Below are 21,238 nucleotides of genomic sequence, written 5' to 3'. Positions count from 1 at the left end.
GTTAGGGAAACTGTGCCCGGAAGAGCTGACATTACAAGGAAAGGATTTGGAATCCAGGGTAAGACTCATACCAGCCACACCAATCACACCGTACAACTCGTGATAACTATACCCAGTTAACAGTATGAACAACAACTGAGCCTCATTAAACTGAAGGCTCAGAACAAAAAACCCTATAGTTAAGCAATAACTATATACAAGTATTGCAGAATTCCGCACTTGGGACGGGCTCCCAGCATCCACTACGGACTACGAGAAATAGATTTACCGGTGAGTAAAATCTTATTTTCTCTGACGTCCTAGTGGATGCTGGGTACTCCGTAAGGACCATGGGGATTATACCAAAGCTCCCAAACGGGCGGGAGAGTGCGGATGACTCTGCAGCACCGAATGAGCAAACTCAAGGTCCTCCTCAGCCAGGGTATCAAACTTGTAGAATTTTGCAAACGTGTTTGATCCCGACCAGGTAGCAGCTCGGCAAAGTTGTAAAGCCGAGACCCCTCGGGCAGCCGCCCAAGAAGAGCCCACCTTCCTCGTGGAATGGGCTTTGACTGATTTAGGATGCGGCAGTCCAGCCGCAGAATGTGCAAGTTGAATCGTGCTACAGATCCAGCGAGCAATAGTCTGCTTTGAAGCAGGAGCACCTAGCTTGTTGGGTGCATGCAGGATAAACAGCGAGTCAGTTTTTCTGACTCTAGCCGTCCTGGAAACATAGATTTTCAGGGCCCGGACTACATCCAGCAACTTGGAAGCCTCCAAGTCCCAAGTAGCCGCAGGCACCACAATAGGTTGGTTCAAATGAAACGCTGATACCACTTTAGGGAGAAATTGGGGACGAGTCCTCAATTCTGCCCTGTCCATATGGAAGATCAGATAGGGGCTTTTACATGACAAAGCCGCCAATTCTGACACACGCCTAGCCGAAGCCAAGGCCAAAAGCATGACCACTTTCCACGTGAGATATTTCAACTCCACGGTCTGAAGTGGCTCAAACCAATGTGATTTTAGGAAATCCAACACAACGTTGAGATCCCAAGGTGCCACTGGAGGCACAAAAGGGGGCTGAATATGCAGCACTCCCTTAACAAACGTCTGAACTTCAGGCAGCGAAGCCAGTTCTTTTTGAAAGAAAATAGACAGGGCCGAAATCTGGACTTTAATGGATCCCAATGTTAGGCCCATAGTCACTCCTGACTGTAGGAAGTGCAGAATTCGACCCAGCTGAAATTCTTCTGTTGGGGCGTTCATAGCCTCACACCAAGCAACATATTTTCGCTATATGCGGTGATAATGTTTTGCTGTCACATCCTTCCTAGCTTTTATCAGCGTAGGAATGACTTCAACCGGAATGCCCTTTTCCATCAGGATCCCGCGTTCAACCGCCATGCCGTCATACGCAGCCGCGGTAAGTCTTGGAACAGACAGGGCCCCTGCTGTAGCAGGTCCTGTCTGAGAGGCAGAGGCCAAGGGTCCTCTGAGATAATTTCTTGTAGTTCCGGGTACCAAGTCCTTCTTGGCCAATCCGGAACGATGAGTATAGTTCTTACTCCTCTCTTTCTTATTATCCTCAGTACCTTTGGTATGAGAGGAAGAGGAGGGAACACATAAACCGACTGGTACACCCACGGTGTCACTAGAGCGTCCACAGCTATCGCCTGAGGGTCCCTTGACCTGGCGCAATATCTTTTTAGCTTCTTGTTGAGGCGGGACGCCATCATGTCCACCTGTGGCCTTTCCCAACGATTTACAATCAGCTGGAAGACTTCTGGATGAAGTCCCCACTCTCCCGGGTGGAGGTCGTGCCTGCTGAGGAAGTCTGCTTCCCAGTTGTCCACTCCCGGAATGAACACTGCTGACAGTGCTATCACGTGATTTTCCGCCCATCGGAGAATCCTTGTGGCTTCTGCCATCGCCATCCTGCTTCTTGTGCCGCCCTGTCGGTTTACATGGACGACCGCTGTGATGTTGTCTGACTGAATCAGCACCGGCTGGTTTTGAAGCAGGGGTTTTGCCTGACTTAGGGCATTGTAAATGGCCCTTAGTTCCAGAATATTTATGTGTAGGGAAGCCTCCTGACTCGACCATTGTCCTTGGAAGTTTCTTCCCTGAGTGACTGCCCCCCAAACTCGGAGGCTTGCATCCGTGGTCACCAGGACCCAGTCCTGAATACCGAATCTGCAGCCCTCGAGAAGATGAGCACTCTGCAGCCACCACAGCAGAGACACCCTGGCCCTCGGGGACAGGGTGATCAGCCGATGCATCTGAAGATGCGATCCGGACCACTTGTCTAACAGATCCCACTGAAAGATCCTTGCATGGAACCTGCCGAATGGAATTGCCTCGTAAGAAGCTACCATCTTTCCCAGGACTCGCGTGCAGTGATGCACCGACACTTGTTTTGGTTTCAGGAGGTCTCTGACCCGAGATGACAACTCCTTGGCCTTCTCCTCCGGGAGAAACACCTTCTTCTGTTCTGTGTCCAGAATCATACCCAGGAACAGCAGACGCGTCGTAGGAACCAGCTGCGACTTTGGGATATTCAGAATCCAGCCGTGCTGCTGTAGCACTTCCTGAGATAGTGCTACTCCGACCAACAACTGCTCCCTGGACCTCGCCTTTATAAGGAGATCGTCCAAGTACGGGATAATTATAACTCCCTTCTTTCGAAGGAGTATCATCATTTCGGCCATTACTTTGGTAAATACCCTCGGTGCCGTGGACAGACCAAACGGCAACGTCTGGAATTGGTAATGACAGTCCTGTACCACAAAACGGAGGTACACCTGGTGAGGTGGGTAAATGGGGACATGTAGGTAAGCATCCTTGATGTCCAGTGATACCATATAATCCCCCTCTTCCAGGCTTGCAATAACCGCCCTGAGCGATTCCATTTTGAACTTGAACTTCCTTATATAAGTGTTCAAGGATTTCAAATTAAGAATGGGTCTCACCGAACCGTCTGGTTTCGGTACCACAAACATTGTGGAATAGTAACCCCGTCCCTGTTGAAGGAGGGGAACTTTGATTATCACCTGCTGGAGGTACAGCTTGTGAATTGCCGCCAGTACTATCTCCCTGTCCTGGGGAGTAGCTGGCAAGGCTGATTTGAGGTAACGGCGAGGGGGAGACGTCTCGAACTCCAGCTTGTATCCCTGAGATACCACTTGTAGAACCCAGAGATCCACCTGTGAGCGAACCCACTGGTCGCTGAAGTTCCGGAGACGGGCCCCCACCGCACCTGGCTCCACATGTGGAGCCCCAGCGTCATGCGGTGGACTTAGTGGAAGCAGGGGAGGATTTTTGTTCTTGGGAACTGGCTGTATGGTGCAGCTTTTTCCCTCTACACCTGCCTCTGGGCAGAAAGGACGCGCCTCTAACCCGCTTGCCTTTCTGAGGCCGAAAGGACTGTACTTGATAATACAGTGCTTTCTTAGGCTGTGAGGGAACCTGAGGTAAAAAAGTCGACTTCCCAGCTGTTGCTGTGGATACGAGGTCCGAAAGACCGTCCCCAAACAATTCCTCACCCTTATAAGGCAAAATTTCCATGTGCCTTTTAGAATCAGCATCACCTGTCCACTGCCGAGTCCATAATACTCTCCGGGCAGAAATGGACATTGCATTAATTCTAGATGCCAGCCGGCAAATGTCCCTCTGTGCATCTCTCATATATAAGACTACGTCTTTAATATGCTCTATGGTTAGCAATATAGTGTCCCTGTCAAGGGAATCAATGTTATCAGACAGGGAATCAGACCACGCTGCTGCAACACTACACATCCATGCTGAAGCAATAGCAGGTCTCAGTATAGTACCTGAGTGTGTATACACAGACTTCAGGATAGCCTCCTGCTTTCTATCTGCAGGCTCCTTTAAGGCGGCCGTATCCTGAGAAGGCAGTGCCACCTTTTTTGATAAGCGTGTGAGCGCCTTGTCCACCTTAGGGGATGTCTCCCAGCGTAACCTATCCGTTGGCGGGAAAGGGTACGCCATTAGTAACCGCTTAGAAATTACTAGTTTCTTATCTGGGGAACCCCACGCTTCTTCACACAATTCATTTAACTCATCAGATGGGGGAAAAGTCACTGGCTGCTTTTTCTCCCCAAACATAATACCCTTTTTTGTGGTAACCGGGTTAATGTCAGAAATGCGCAACACATTTTTCATTGCCGTAATCATGCATCGGATGGCCCTAGTGGATTGTACATTTGTCTCATCCTCGTCGACACTGGAGTCAGACTCCGTGTCGACATCTGTGTCTGCCATCTCAGTGGCAAACGCAGGATTTGCATGGGGGGGTTTCCAGAACTGGCCGGAGCCAATCACGGGGGTGGGGATTGAGGTGACCCAGTATATGCTGGGTCCGTAAAACTAGTGTGTCTGTGTGTGTGTGTGTGTGTGTGTGTGTGTGTGTGTATATATATATATCTACACATATATATATATCTACACATATATATATATATATATATATCTACACACATACATATATATATATATATATATATATATATATACATACATACACACACACATACATATACACGGGTGGTCTTCAGTATGCCGGCGGTCGGGCTCCCGACGGCCAGCATACCGGCGCCGGGAGCCTGACCGCCGGCATACCGACACTTATTCTCCCTCGTGGGGGTCCACGACCCCCCTGGAGGGAGAATAAAATAGTGTGGCGCGCGTAGCGTGGCGAGCGCAGCGAGCCCGCAAGGGGCTCATTTGCGCTCGCCACACTGTTGGTAAGCCGGCGACCGGCCTCCCGGCGCCGGTATGCTGGTTGCCGGGAGGCCGGCCGCCGGGAGATCGTAGTGAACCCATATACACATATACATAGCATATTAAACATGCATACATATATGTATATATATATATATATATATATATATATATATACACACACATACAGTACACATATATATATACACATGTGTGTATATATATATATATATATATATATATATATCATATATCATATGTGTGTGTGTGTTTATATGTATGTATGTATATGCATGTGTATATATGTAGGCACATGGATATATATGTACTATAATTAAAATAAAGTAAACTTTTATTGCACTTGCAAGTGCCACCAGGAAGACAGCAGGCTGCAGAGGACGCTAGACAGTCATTAATAATACTCATGCAGCTAAAAAAAAAAAAAAAAAAAAAAAAATTTTTTTTTTTTTTTTAGTGGAGGGGGGTTTCTGGGTACTCGGAAACCCCCCCTGGGTGCGCCACTGCATCTGAGGTAGCGGGCGTTTTTGAGCCCCTGACGGCCTCTGAGATGCCTGGGCAGACGCGGGCTGAGATGCCGGCTGTCCCAAAGCTGCGTCATCGAACCTTTTATGCAAGGAGTTGACACTGTCGGTTAATACCTTCCACATATCCATCCACTCAGGTGTCGGCCCCGCAGGGGGCGACATCACACTTATCGGCACCTGCTCCGCCTCCACGTAAGCATCCTCATCAAACATGTCGACACAGCCGTACCGACACACCGCACACACACACAAGGGATGCTCTGACTGAGGACAGGACCCCACAAAGTCCTTTGGGGAGACAGAGAGAGAGTATGCCAGCACACACCAGAGCGCTATATAACAGAGGGATATACACTATACACAAAGTGAATTTTCCCCCTATAGCTGCTTATATCACAATTTGCGCCTAAATTTATGTGCCCCCCCTCTCTTTTTTACCCTTTCTGTAGTGTATACTGCAGGGGAGAGCCTGGGGAGCGTCCTTCCAGCGGAGCTGTGAATAGAAAATGGCGCTGGCTGTGCTGAGGAAGATAGCCCCGCCCCTTCAGCGGCGGGCTTCTCCCGCTCTTTATAACGTTAATGGCGGGGGTTTCTGCACATATACAGTGTTATACACTGTATTATGTGTTTTTTTGTGCCAAAAGGTATACTAATTGCAGCCCAGGGCGCACCCCCCCAGCGCCCTGCACCCACCAGTGACCGGAGCGTGTGGTGTGCTGTGGGAGCAATGGCGCACAGCTGCAGTGCTGTGCGCTACCTTATTGAAGACCGGAGTCTTCAGCCGCCGATTTTCTCCGGTTTCTTCCGTCTTCTGGCTCTGCAAGGGGAACGGCGGCGCGGCTCTGGGAACGGACGATCGAGGTCGGGCCCTGTGTTCGCTCCCTCTGGAGCTAATGGTGTCCAGTAGCCTAGAAGCACAAGCTAGCTGCAAGCAGGTAGGTTTGCTTCTCTCCCCTAAGTCCCACGTAGCAGTGAGTCTGTTGCCAGCAGATCTCACTGAAAATAAAAAACCTAACAAATACTTTTCTTTATAGTGAACTCAGTAGAGCCCACTAAGTGCATCCAGCTCAGGCCGGGCACAGATTCTAACTGAGGTCTGGAGGAGGGGCATAGAGGGAGGAGCCAGTGCACACCAGATGTAGTACCTAATCTTTTCTTTAAAGAAGTGCCCAGTCTCCTGCGGAGCCCGTCTATTCCCCATGGTCCTTACGGAGTACCCAGCATCCACTAGGACGTCAGAGAATTTTTTTTTAACTATGAATATTTTTCTTTTCTAACACCAGCCTGTTTTGCAAACTTCACAGACCCAGCTGTCAATCATCAGCGATGTAGGGTCGTCCCGTGTCCTTCAGTATTTCCGTCAGGATCTTTGAGTAGAAGTCCTTGAAAATACACATATAAATAAATAATTACATTTCAGGAGATCCTCATTCCTATTCTATATATATATAAAAACCTCTCTAATCTACAAATGTCCAGCAGAGGGAGTCCCAACTACCGCTAAAGTTCCCATCTGACTGTCTATTGGATTATGACCCGAGGGGGCGGGCCGATCCCTGCCCCTCATCTTGGCGCCTATTTGTGAAACAAAAATGGCCGCTATTAAACTTTTTTATATACTTCATTAAAACCCCCCCTTGCTTGTTATACATTAAAGCTGAGGTAAATTTCATCTTCCCCTTCATAGATCCCCGCGGCTGCCTCTCTCTTTCGTCCCCCGCTCGCACGCCCGTGGCCGCTTCTTCGGTCCCAGCGGGGCGCCTTTCAGCGGGAGAGAGTAATGTGCAGCGGCGGTGACTCACCCGGCCAGCGTGTGCGCTCTCCATCGCGCTCAGCGCTGGCCGCCCCTGGCCGCTTGTTAGGTCTGATCGCGGTGCTTTTCAGCGGAGGAGAGTACTGCTCTCCCTCTGTGCAGCGGCGGTGACTCACCCGGCCAGCGTGTGCGCTATCTATCGCGCTCAGTGCTGGCCGCTCTGTTCTTTTGGAGTCATTCCGAGTTGTTCGCTCGCAAGCTGCTTTTAGCAGCTTTGCACACGCTAAGCCGCCGCCTACTGGGAGTGAATCTTAGCTTATCAAAATTGCGAACGAAAGATTAGCAAAATAGCGAATAGACACTTCTTAGCAGTTTCTGAGTAGCTCCACACTTACTCGGCATCTGCGATCAGTTCAGTGCTTGTCGTTCCTGGTTTGACGTCACAAACACACCCAGCGTTCACACAGACACTCCTCCGTTTCTCCAGCCACTCCCGCGTTTTTCCCAGAAACGGTAGCGTTTTTTCGCACACACCCATAAAACGGCCAGTTTCCGCCCAGAAACACCCACTTCCTGTCAATCACATTACGATCACCAGAACGAAGAAAAAACCTTGTAATGCCGTGAGTAAAATACCTAACTGCATAGCAAATTTACTTGGCGCAGTCGCACTGCGGACATTGCGCATGCGCATTAGCGACTAATCGCTCCGTTGCGAGAAAAAAATACAGAGCGAACAACTCGGAATGACCCCCTATGTGTAAAGTGTTTAGAGCGTTCCCTTCACCAAGGGAGCTCTGACACTGCCAAACAAGGTACAATCTATCTAAGCTCTGTGTATAAATAAAAAACCTCTGTTGATCACTTTGCTAGTTATCTGCAGCACAATTCCCTTTCCCAGCCAGTTAAGCTAGGCTGTATACTAGGGCCCTCTGTATCAACCAGTACTCACAGTTACCCATGAGGATCTCCTGATGAGAGATGCCGTTCCCTTCAAAAGGGATCTTTGTCTCTTAATAATATTTAGACTTTGTCTCCCTTTTATTAGGTTGACGCAGTCACTGCAATCCTTTGTAGTCGGGAGCTCAGTGCTCCAACGTGCTACTCCTCCAGCACAATTTTCCAAACTGAGGCATGAGGGGCGTGAAGGGGGAGGAACCGGCTGTGCAGATAATGCAAATTTTTTTAAGATTGTGCCACACCTCCGGTTGCAGGCTTCACACCCTAATGTCTAAGAGGAACTCCAGTGTCCCCTAGTGGATGAAAGAGAAAAAATCTTTTCCATAAGACAAAAGGAAGGTGAAACGGCATCCGAATATTTCCATCGAGCACTGCAGGAAATGGCTAGATACACTGGGATCGAGGACATTAAGGATAATGTACATCACAGGGAGGTAGCTGTTTCTGTATTAATGGACGGGTTGAAGGAGGCACTGAGAACAAGGGTACAGACCTCTCTACCGAACTGGAGAGGTATCTCGGTGGCTGCATTGAGAGAGTCCGCGGTCGAGCATGATAGGAACATCATTAAGCACAGGGAGTTACAAGGGGAAAGGCTGATGACAGTAAGTATAGACGCACTTACAACAAAGCCACATCAGCCGAAACCCCAGACCCCTGATGGTAAGTCACATGTAGTAACATGCTATAAATGTCAAAAGGTAGGACATTACTCGAGGGAATGTAGGAATAAAGGTACACATAATGTATACCAACCCCCTAGACCAGGATATGAACCTCACGACAATGCACATACTTGGGATCAGGGACCGCGTAGGAGGAATTACGAAGGAGGAAACAAGGAGGTACCCACCAAGGAGGGACTGGCAGGCCTCCGAAAACTCACAGCTACCCCCCTCACATATCATAGCTGCCAATGCGCTGTGGGAGGGTCTCCCCACTCAATAGGAGTTGGGCCACACCTGTAGTCTGCAGCCAGTGAAGTTGATTGCTAGCCTTGGTAGTGAACCTGAGGTCACGGTTGATGTAGCTGGTGTACCATTACCTTTTCTTGTAGATACAGGGGCGGCCAGGTCAGTGTTAAATTCGACAGTAGGTATAAAAACCACGGGTAAAACAATTTCGGCAATGGGAGTAACAGGAACAGTGCAAAAATACCCTTTGAGTAGACCGGCAGAGGTTATGATAGGGCCCTTGCAGACCAAACATTCTTTTCTGTTGGCTGCATCGGCTCTGACTAATCTACTCGGCAGAGATTTATTGTGTAAAATGTGGTGTGTCATATATTGTACTCCTGAAGGTGTCTTCTTGGATATACCTGAGAACCACGTTCAAGAAGTGCAAGATATATTAGACACCCCTCAAAGGCTAATGAGAGGATGAGAATGTTGGTGAAGGAGGACTTAGTGCAGACACTGATACGCATGATTGTATGGAATACCTGAATCAGACTTTCACTGCGAGACCTGACATCAGTGACAACCCACTGGAAGGAGTAGACTTTACATTCTACACTGACGGTAGTTGCCACAGACAGACGGACTCGGGAGACCTGTGCACTGGATATGCAGTTGTAGACGACAGATGTATCATAGAAGCTGAACCCCTGGGCCCACCGCACTCAGCACAAGTTGCTGAGTTGGTCGCCCTAACCAGAGTGTGTGAATTGGCCAAGGGTAAGTCAGCTAATATATACACAGATTCTAGGTACGCCTTTAGAGTAGTGCATGATTTCGGGGCCCTATGGTGCCTCAGAAATTTCATGACGGCAGCTGGCACACCTGTAGCGCATGCGTCCCACATAAAAAGACTTCTAACAGTGATACAGGAACCAGACAGAGTGGCTGTTATCAAGTGCAAAGCACATACTTACAACCAAGACCCAATTTCACTTGGTAACAGCCGGGCAGACGAAGCTGCTAAATCAGCAGCCAGCACCCCCATACAAACGAACATCACATCACCGATGACATTTGACACGATCAACACACAACAATTAATTGAAATGCAAGATTTTTGTTCTTTACAGGAAAAGGCAGTCTGGAAGTCGAAGGGGTATGGCCAGGAATCCTCAGGACTGTGGACAGGTGGACAAGGTAAGCCGGTGGCCCCCAGAGCATATCTTCCAAGCTTAGCTAAGGTGGCACACGGGCTGACTCATCTGGGCAAAGAGGGTATGTGTAAGCTGGTGAGAGCCTACTGGTGTGCACCAGGATTCTCTTCTCATGCAGGTAAGAGAGCAATGACATGTTTTACTTGCTTGAGGAAGAATATTGGTAAGTCAATACCAACAGAGCCATCCCATATCCCTTCGACAAACGGACCTTTTCAGGTAATACAAATTGATTTCATGCAGTTACCACCCTGTAGAAATTTAAAATATGTGTTAGTTTGTACTGATGTATTTTTTCAATTGGGTAGAAGCGTTCCCGGCTGCCACAAATACTGCTACGTTCACTGCAAAGAAAATTGTGCAGGAATTTGTGTGTAGATATGGTATCCCTAGAATAATTGAAAGTGACAGGGGTACCCATTTTACAGGTGAAGTCTTTCAGGTCATGTGCAAACTAATGGGAATTAATAGCAAGCTGCATACTCCGTACCGACCACAGGCGAGTGCGAAGGTGGAGAGAATGAACAGCACTATTAAGAATAAGCTGAGCAAGGTGATGGCTGAAACTGGATTGTTGTGGCCAGAAGCTTTGCCACTAGTGTTGTACAGCATCAGAACCAATCCCAGGTCTCCCCTTAACCTATCACCCTTTGAAATCTTTTTGGTCGACAACCTCATGTAATAATAATAATAATAATAATAATTTTATTTATATAGCGCTCTTTCTCCAATAGGACCCAAGGCGCTTAACAGATACATAGCATAATATAGTACAGAAAATAATGAAGTACATTTTCATAAAATACAGAAGCATGAAGATACTAAAAGGGACATTATGGAAATGCTTGAGTAAACAGAAAAGTCTTGAGTCTACTTTTGAAGGATTCTATAGTTGGGGCCTCTCGCACTGTGCGGGGAAGTGAGTTCCATAGAGTCGGAGCCGCATGACTAAAAGCTCGACCCCCAGATGAATTACGGTAGATTCTAGGTACTGCTAAAAGTCCTTCATCTACAGATCGCAGTAATCGAGTGGGGCAGTATGGGGTCAGAAGCTGTTTCAGGTACCTTGGGCCTTGGTCATGTAATGCTTTGAAACTCAGTAAGCCAATCTTGAAGATGATTCGCCATCGTACAGGCAGCCAGTGAAGGGAGTAGAGGATGGGTGTTATGTGGCTAGAACGGGGCTGGTTGGTTAATAGCCTGGCAGCTGTGTTTTGCACCAGCTGTAAGCGCTGCAATTCTTTTGCTGGTAGACCAAGGTAGAGGGCATTACAGTAGTCTAAACGAGATGATACAAATGCATGTATGATTTTTCGCATATCATCTGAGGGAATTAAGTGCTTGATTCTGGCTATGTTCCTCAGGTGAAAGAATGAGGATTTGATTGTGGCTGATATCTGATGTTTAAGTGTCAAGCCACCATCCAGGACAACGCCAAGATTCCGCACACGATCACTGGTCTGTAATTCTGAATCCCCGAGTGTAAGTCCAGTTGGTTGGCTATGCTGCAGTCTTGTCCTTTGATGTTGCAGTCGTATCATAAGGACCTCTGTTTTATCCGGGTTCAGTCGCAGCCAACTGGCGCTCATCCACTCCAGTAGTTCAGCTAGACAGCCATTGAGGGTTGCTATTGGGTTATCAGTGCCCGGAGCAAAGGACAAGTACAGTTGTGTATCATCTGCATAGCAGTGGTAGACCAGGCCATGGCGCCTGATTATTTCGCCCAATGGGAGCATGTATACTGCAAAAAGCATGGGGGATAGTATAGAACCTTGTGGGACACCACATGGCAATGGCACTGGTGGTGATGAGTATAATCCAGATGATACTCTCTGTGACCTGCCTGTGAGAAATGATTTGAACCAGCTTAGAACTGTGCCATCCAGACCACAGAAATGTATCAGTCACTCAATCAGAAGCCCATGGTCTACGGTATCAAATGCTGCCGAGAGATCCAGAAGGATTAATATTGAAGAGTCACCTCTGTCTTTTGCCATCAGAAGATCATTTAACACACACACCAGGGCTGTTTCAGTGCTATGTCTTCTCCTGAATCCTGATTGAAATGGATCATAAATATCATGGGTTGTCAGGCGGGTTTCCAGTTGATTTGCAACGACTTTCTCAATAACCTTTCCTAGGAAAGGAAGGTTTGATACCGGTCTGTAGTTTGTCATGCAGTCGGGATCTAAATTAGGTTTTTTAAGAAGCGGTCTAACAATTGCTTCCTTTAGGGGTCCAGGAAAAATGCCTGTCTGCAAAGAGCATTGAACAATTTTTGTAAAGACAGGACCAATTATATCCATACAACCTATTAGAAGCTTGGTTGAGGCTGGGTCCAGATCACAGGTGGTGGGACGCAAAATCTGAGCAATTTCAGCAGTGTCCTTTACATCCACTGGATCAAAGCTGGTCCATGAAGGCAGGTAGCTTATATTGGCAGGCTTTGTAGTTTGGCACTCCTTTGATGGCACTGTGGAGATTCCAGCCCGGATGGTGGATATTTTAACTGCAAAGAAGTTTGCAAACTCGTTGCATCTTGCCTGGGAGAGGGTCTCACCAGTCTGCAGGCATGCTGGCTTGCAAAGCATCTCCACTGTGCGGAAAAGTTGAGCTGGCCTATTGTTTGCTGCTGTGATCTCATTTGACAGGAACTGTGCTTTCTTACGAGTGATTGTCGATTGATATTCTACGTTATGCTTTATTAGTTTTATTTTGTCATCCACTAGGTTAGTCTTCCTCCATCGTCTTTCCAGTCTACGCCCCCTTTTCTTGAGCTCACTAACACTGTTGTCGAACCATGGAGCTTGACGTTGTGGTTTGCGAGGTCTTATACGCACAGGGGCGATAATATCAATTGCAGCCATAACATCCCTAATGATAATGATAGACCCCCAGGATGATTTGAAATGTAACAATGAAGTGACTGTGAAATATTTGGTTGGGATGAGCCAGCAGCTGAGAAATCAACAAAGAAATTTAAAGCTGGTGATTCCTGACCTACCGAACAGTAATTGTCATGACATTGAGCCTGGGGATTATGTGATGATTCGAAATTTCTTACGCTCAGGTTGCCTCATAGACAGGTGGGAAGGACCAAATCAAGTCTTGCTAACCAGCACGACAGCATTGAAGGTCGCCGAGAGAGAGACTTGGGTCCACTCGTCCCACTGCAAGAAGGTCGCTGACCCGGAGAGAACTCGTGACAAAGAGCAGAGTGTAGTGAACCTCGTATCACTGGAGTGTCTGTTACGGGAAGGTTGAGAGGTAGGACTGTTGAAGGGCATCCGAGCACAGATCTAGAACGGTTGTCGCACCACTTTCTTTTTTCACCTCCCCCTGCATTTTTCCTTTCTTTTCTCCTTCTTATTTTCCTACTTTCCCCTAACGAAATGGATCGATCACAAGAGACTGCGTTTCGGGTTCTGTTAGTAATTCTGGTTTTGATAAGAACAGTTTGTTTTGGTGAGGGTCCCAGAGAGGTCGAGCAGGGATCTGGAATGGGTTCTGATGGCGAGTATGAATTTGAAGGATCTCAGGATCAGCACATCACTTTAGTAAAGGCTGGCATCAATAAGCGCTCTGGTAGTCAGGGAGCTCGGAGGGGTGGTAGGCATGTGACCGCCGGTCGGCTGACCGACAGTAACATGACCTCCTCCATGAGCCCGACGGCTCACTATCCCGATGGTCGGCATGCCGACCAACAGGGACTATTTCCACTCGTGGGTGCCCACGACACCCATAGAGTGGGAATAAAACCCGTGGCGACTGCAAGGGGCTTGCTGCACTCGCCCCTCCCCGCCGGGATCCCGGCGTCGGTATGCTGCCGGGATCCCGGCGTCGGTAAGGAGACCGGCGGTCAGGAGACCGCTGGTCACCCGTACTACACCCGCTTGGAGGCACTGTGAGGGGTTATTGACTGATGAATATTGTATTTGTAGGAATTGTGAGAATATAGTAGAGGATGGGTGCATCCAGAGATGTCAGTCCAACCTTAATATCGACATGGACCGTCATCCGTTGAGTGATTACCACTCACTAGTGGGTAAGGTCTTAAACCAGACAGAATGCTGGGTGTGCTCACAGGTACCTCAAGGTCAGAGCAAGTCAGGATTAGTACCGTGCCCTTAAGCAATAGATGAGGCACTCGAATTGCGGGGTGGGAAACCGGTGGACAAGAAATTCAATATTTCTAGGCCCCCTAGTTTGAAGCTCCACCAGTATCATGTAGACAGGTCCTTATTGTGCTTTAATATTTCCAATTACCTAAAACCAGAAAATTGGGAAGTGACGTGGAACAACCAGACAATGACCTTTTCACACAGAGCTGATAGGATACCCATAGACTCTGAACTTGTACGCCAAATAGCCAAAAGTGGGAGGTATTATCGGTATAGGTATACTCGTGGAAGCAAGACCATGTGGGTTGGAAAAGTATCGCCAGGGTATTGTGCCCATATCATCCAGCCTGATACTTGTACTGAGCAGATGGGAGAACTAGGGATTGGTTTCTTTACATGGAAAGTTTGTAATATGGTGATGTCATACTTTGTCCCCTATGTCCTCCCAGATGATGCCTATTTCATATGTGGGAGGAAGGCGTACAAGTGGCTTGCCCCGAGCTCAGAGGGATTGTGTTATATTGGGAGAGTACTGCCAGAGGTCATGACCATAACCCATGATAAGATGAAAGACGTTCACCGCAGTGCTCAGGCTGCTTATACTCATACTCACTATGAACACATCATCAAGAGACACCTCATAGATAGGACAGAGCACACAGCCTCTGATTTGATCCACAAATCCACCGGGATTCAGTTCCTTCTCACATAAGACATCACCCGTACAGCCAGAGGAACTATAAATTCTAGGTATATCCATGCGCTAGCGAACTTGATAGACAATATCACTGAGATGTATGACGACACCTTCAGGTATACGGGAAGGGAGTTACAAGCCTACAAGAAGGAACTGATTCAGCACAGGATGGTCCTTAATTATGTCACAGCTGTGACAGGTGGGTACTGTGTAACTCTGGCAACTCAATATGGTGTGAAGTGCTGTACGTATATTACAAACAGCACTGACGACCCCACGGAGATCATCGATCAAAAGATGGACGATATCTTGCAGTTGAAGTGGGAGTTCAGGAGGAAGCACAACCTCACCTTAGCGACGAGTAATGAACTGACCGGCTGGGTCTCATGGTTGAACCCACGCAATTGGTTCTCAGGTTTAGGAGAGTGGGCTCAAAATGTCATCATGAGTGTAGGGAAGTTTCTCCTTTGTATCCTGGGAGTTGTCATAATTATTGGTTCGATATTTAGGTGTGTTCGAATTCTGATGCGGCGCAAGCACGGCACAAAGTTGATGAGTCTAAGGAGCGAGGGCGCTGTTATAGCAGCAGATTTAATTTATGACCCATCCATAGAGACAGTGTTATGATAAGGATTGCAAATGAATTTCATGGCCTGTTTCTTTCACCCGTTTTTTCTTTTGTCTTCCCCTCTGCCCAGATACATCCAGAAAAAGACATCAGCCCTACCCAATATGTTTATGTAAATGTATTTTATATATGTGTCTTATCTTCATCTCTGCAACCTCCAGTTAATGGCACACATAGTTGACAGGTGATATCCACATGTACTAGCATTCACGTTTCCCCCTCCGTGTATCATCAACTAAATGTGCACCCCATTTGTTGGAACAAGAAGCCGAAAAGAGCTCGGTAGTGTTTGTTGGCCCACTTACAGACCCTTAATACGGGATGAGAAGGATTTAATGTATACTTCGCAATACCTCGAAGCTTATTTAGAACATATACGGCACGATGATACATGCCCCTCAGACATGGATTTATACATACATGCTTTTTACTATCCCACTAGGTCATATATTTCCCACCTACAACTCTCCCCCGATCATCCAAACTTCTGTAGATATTGTGTAGATATTTTTCTGTTTAGTGATTAGATAGTGGCAGTTATTGGTGACTACCAAAGGGTGGACTGTCAAAGTCAAAAAATATTGCAGTACACACATCAAGTACAAACTACACACAGATGGCCTCCGTGCGCGTACTTGTTCTGCCGTGCGTGCACATATCCGCAATTTGCGTATGGTCGCTCCCGCGGTCCTGCACATTAGCGCGTGGTATGAGTATTTACGGTAGAGTTTGTGAACGCATGGAAAGCTATCAAAACACATTACATATTTAATCCAAATAGTGCACAATGTACACATAGTCTCCCTGCACCACATCAGTAAGTTACAGCAGTTTAAATGGTAACAGAACAAAGGGATTCACCTTTACAGGATAGGAGGGGACAGAACAAGGTTATAAGGTGGTGTTTGGTATCCAGCTGTAGGGTATTTTAAGGGTAATATTCCGGTGTTGGTTAGAGGAAGATCGCATGTTCCTGCGGATAGTTATGTGCAGGAGCAGAATATAGATATAAACTGTATTTACTGTACATTATGTATGCGGCGGGAATCCAGAGGAGACCACCCACAAAAGCAGTTGGAACAGACATCGCCCACCTATTCAAACCGACCTATGACCTCTCCTGTACTGTAAATTACCATCCCTGTGTCCAATGGACAAAGAGACTACAGTATCCATTGTGTTAAGTTTTGGAAGAATTGTATAAAGAGAGCCTGCTGCAGGCCTGGTCTGACACAAGACTCACAAAGTTATCTATCAGATGACCGAGGACCAGATCTGGGTAGCGCGGCGAATCCACTCACGTATGTACCATTGATTGTAGCCATTATTCTGTTGTATTGTATTGTTTGTATTGTAACCCCCTTTCAGCAATAATACGCTGTGGTATCGGAACCCAGTGGTCTAACTACAGACTGGTGTCGTGTCTTCCTTTCCCTGCTACGGTTTAAAGTGTATTAGTATCACATTGCATTGCTGTGTAAGGTTTAAAGTGTATTCATTGGGTGTGTACGCGCTGTGTGTACTTTGTACCGTCAGCGCGGCGTTTGTACGCAAAGTCCGTACACGGTACGGGACTCTGTACGCTAACAGCGTAAAAGGTGCGTAGAGTGTGTATTAAGTTTAGCGGCCGCAGCGGCTCCATGGTAAAGTGTATTTAAAGTGTGTATAAGATATAGCTTTTCATTCCTGCATATAAATCAACATTATCAGGAACCACTGGCTAAGGGATTGTTTTGATAAATATTTTCTCATGCAGCTGTGGATGGAACACAAAGAAATCACTGGTGTGTAATTAATGTGCCGTGCGTATGATAAATGGAAGTAGGCTGACCATATTATCCCTTTAACCTGGGACACTCATGAATTACACAGGTACTGTGGCTGGCTGACTACAAGCCTGCATTTCACCTGGTTAAGCAGCCACAGAACCTGTGTAATTCATGACTGTCCGGGGTTAAAGGGATAATATGGCCAGCCTAATGAAAGCCTGTTTCTTATGGATCACTTGCACCTAGCTGGTGTTGGTGCAACTGCCGATAAGTATGGCGGTTTTTGTAAAGGCCCCCATACACTAGAACGATATGTCTGAGGCTGAAGTCGGAAGCGATTTCACTTGAACTCTCCTGGGAGTGGTTCCATACGATTCCAAATGATTTGGTACATTTTGCATGCGATATATCGTATGCGATCCCAGCCATGCCTGCGGGAACCGACATATCATGAGTGCAGCACTAACGATCTAGGGAAGCCAATCCAACCCTCACGGGAACGCGCATCGGATCGGAAACACCTCCAAAATGCCCGATTTCACCCGATATATCGACCCGGATGCCCGAAATTGGCTGAAATCAGGCATTATCGTTCTAGTGTATGGGGCCCTTAAAACCAGTGACCGGCCTGCTTCCTGCTTGAAGATGCACTGAGTTTCATATTAGAACATGCGGGATGCCGGCTGAACTCGGATGTTTTTTTATAAGGGCAATCACTGCCCCTTTTAAAAAAAATCCGAGTTCGGCCGGCATCCTGCACATCGGGCAAACTTTGTCTCCATTACATCCGGCCCATTGTGTCCGACTCAGAAACAGAATGTACTAGTAATAGATTTTGCAGTCCTGCTGTTACCATCTCAGAAATATCTCCAGGATCAGAACCTTTCTCACCCTGGAGGCAACTAAGCAGTGGCGGTGCCTGCTGCTATGAAGGGCCTGCAGCCGACAGCTATATACTGAGTTGAACTGACTCATTAGTATGCTGCTGCTCTGTGCCAAGTACCATGACCAAGAGGACCCTGAGGACGCGTTCTGGCTGGAGGAGGAGGGACGGGCGTTAAGGAAAACTCCACTCTTTATCCCTGGCTCTACCTCTCTGCCTCCTGAGTGATGGGGACTGTCTGAGTGCTGAGGGGGAGGTGGTGCCAACCCATATCACCAGCAGCAAAACTGGGGCATACAGACACTACAGGACTTCTGCTTCATGCAGTAGCTGAGTCAGACTTTAACAGTAACTTTGGGTTAACAGTACACCTTTGGCTCTGACTGTACAGATGTGTTATGGAGATCCTCATTCAGGAAGATACAATACTGCAGTGTCATCCACTATCTCCCCAGTCACCCACTGTCTCATTGTCACTTTAGGCCTTCCCCTGTCACCCTCAGCCTTCCCCTGTCTCCCACTATCTCTTTGTTACCCACTGTTTTTCCAGTCACTTTTCCGTGTCTGCCTCTCCCCGTCAACTTCTGCCTCTCCCTTCCACCTGTCACCCTCTACCTCTCTGTCATTCACTGACTCCCCAGCCACCACCTGCCTTTCTGTCGCCCACAGCCTCTCCACCACCTGCTGTCTCCCCATTCACCACCTGCTTCTCCATTACCAACAGCCTTTCCCGCTGTCATCCACTACTTCTTCCCAGTCCCCCACTTGCTTTCCCCGTGGAGCAACAGAGGGAGGGCCCAAAGCATAGGCAAGCTTCTGTGGTACAGCGTCGGATGAACTGCATGAACATCGGACATCTGAGTAACCCTCAGTGACTGGTTGTCTGGCCAAATCATGCTGCTGGGCTAGTAAAGTGCCACCAGCTTCAACATTGCCAGAAAACATTTTGCGGAACACTTTCCTCCATCCAACTCCCCCAAACGCTAGCAGCATGTAAACCATGCTGTGGATTTTGGGACACTGCAACCTAAGTCACAGGTCCAGATCTGCATATGTCTAGGGCGGATCCTGCGCAAATCTGAAGACATCGGAGATTAATACCTAATTTACATAAATCTCTGAACTAGAAATCTAATGACACTCTTGTGCTTGCGTGTCCCCTTTCATCTGCGCATGCACAATAAAAATTTTGAAAATTACCACCATGAAGCCTTTTGCCAGATTCTACAGGTGAAAGCAGAATCAGGACTTTATATAGATGACTTTGATGTGTATCACTAGAGCGGTCTCTTATAATAACTAGCGATATCACATTCTATCATTATTGCAATGTTTTGATTTTTTTTATTTTTGTTGGAAAACATTCCCCAACCTCTTTTGTACTTGTTCTGTATTCTATGTGCGATTTGTGTTTTGTATAATTTGTAATGGACTGTTCGGCACTGCAGAGTTTTGTGTTGCCTTCCAAATAAATTGTGATGATGTTTGCTTGTAAATAGTTGACAGCCGCCAAAGAATTGTCAATGTGATCAGATGAGTACAATAGCACCACCCATATGGTCATAACTATGAAACCGTGTACGCATTGCATGAGTAGAGTAGAAATCAGAGAATTGTATAGTATGCAATACAGAACAGAGTTTAAAGTTCACCCTACCAAATACTAACCTTAGAGGAGCATTCTTTTCTAAGCCTGTGATCTTTCTCACGATCCTCTGACAGAAGCCATAGCTCATGAAGAGTACTGAGTTCTCAGATATATTTGCCAGAAGCGCTGGGCTGGTCCCTTTGTAGAAGCCCCGGAACCCCACTTGATTGTATGTTTTCACTGCACAGTCTGTAAGGCCTCTATACAGATTAGGGAACGTCTGCATTTTCACCTTGGCCGTATCAAATGGCTGACCAGTCAGGACACATGCTGTTCCCCCTGAAATAATTACATGCCATGGTTGTTATGGTACATTTTGACTAGATAAGCTTTTAATGTATCTCCGTGATAAAGGCATACTTACCTACTCTTCCATATTGGGAAAGTAAAAAACCCTCCCTGATATCATCCGCTTCTCAGTGAAGTGGGTGGGTCATGAAGGCACAATTCTCAACAAATCATAATTATCACAACAGGCAGTAGTTGATTTCCCACTAGGCACAAGAGTCATGTGCCTAAAGACACTGTTTCCTGGGGGCAACCCTGCAGGCTCTGGTAGACCACAGACCTGTAGCGGCTGCCAGGAGGCCGGGTGATTATCTCTTTGTTTTTTTTGTCATTATGGCTTATTTTTTTCTTTGTGATTGTATGAAACATTAAACTATGACAAAAGAGAGCAGAGTAGTGACAATTTTAGTGACGCAAGTCAGTAAGAGAAGAATGGTAGGGCTCTACAGTGCCACACAATGGCCAAGAGAGGTACAGTATACTCTGTATATATTGAGTTTTTTGCAGTAGAGCTATAAGCAGTCCAGATTTCTGTATCCAAAGGAGTAGGTACCGTGGGTGCTGGGAGTTCGGTTGCTATGGGGCCCGCATCACCTCTAGGGACCCGCCTACCTCCTACACCCAGTTCACCCCAAGGGACATGACAGTGAGAGAACGAAGTAGCTGTTGCACTGGCTGCACCATGCAGCAACTTGCTGATCACAGACAGCTGCGCCCTCCCACCACTGGTTGCCCCACTATGTAACTATAGGGGTGGGACTACATGGCTGGGCTACACAGGGTATCTCTGGGTGCAACATTTAAAGTGGGACAATGAGAAGTGTGTTATTATAAGCACAGGAGTGATGATTCCTCCTGCGAACTGCTCTTAGTCACAGGCAGACTTCAGCCTGTAACCAGGATGCAGTTTGCTGCAGGGATCATCAGTGCTGCGGACCCCCTGTTTGACTGATCAGCAGCAGCTCCCCTGTCCCTCCTCTTGTAGCCAGATTAAGGGGGGATGCAGGGCATACAATACCCCCTCTGTCAAGGGGCCTCCCCAGTCCGAGCACACTGAGATCACTAGCTCTCCCTCATGTGCAGCAGCAGAACCAGGCTGTCAGAATGTGAG

At 47.3% G+C, this 21,238-nt stretch overlaps 1 protein-coding gene across 3 annotated transcripts in view; it reads right to left on the bottom strand.

The window, feature by feature from the left end:
• Nucleotides 1-21,238, bottom strand: part of LOC135005214 (mitochondrial ornithine transporter 1-like) — a 100,788-nt gene that overhangs the window by 40,300 nt on the left and 39,250 nt on the right. For all 3 annotated transcript variants that reach the window (XM_063951913.1, XM_063951912.1, XM_063951914.1), the window contains exon 3: nucleotides 19,860-20,118. In XM_063951913.1, the coding sequence (XP_063807983.1) occupies nucleotides 19,860-20,118 (259 nt within the window). The remainder of the gene's footprint in view (nucleotides 1-19,859; nucleotides 20,119-21,238) is intronic.

This window comes from Pseudophryne corroboree, chromosome 2 (assembly GCF_028390025.1).
Source record: "Pseudophryne corroboree isolate aPseCor3 chromosome 2, aPseCor3.hap2, whole genome shotgun sequence".
Lineage (NCBI taxonomy): Eukaryota > Metazoa > Chordata > Amphibia > Anura > Myobatrachidae > Pseudophryne > Pseudophryne corroboree.
This window is presented reverse-complemented; position numbering and strand designations above follow the sequence as displayed.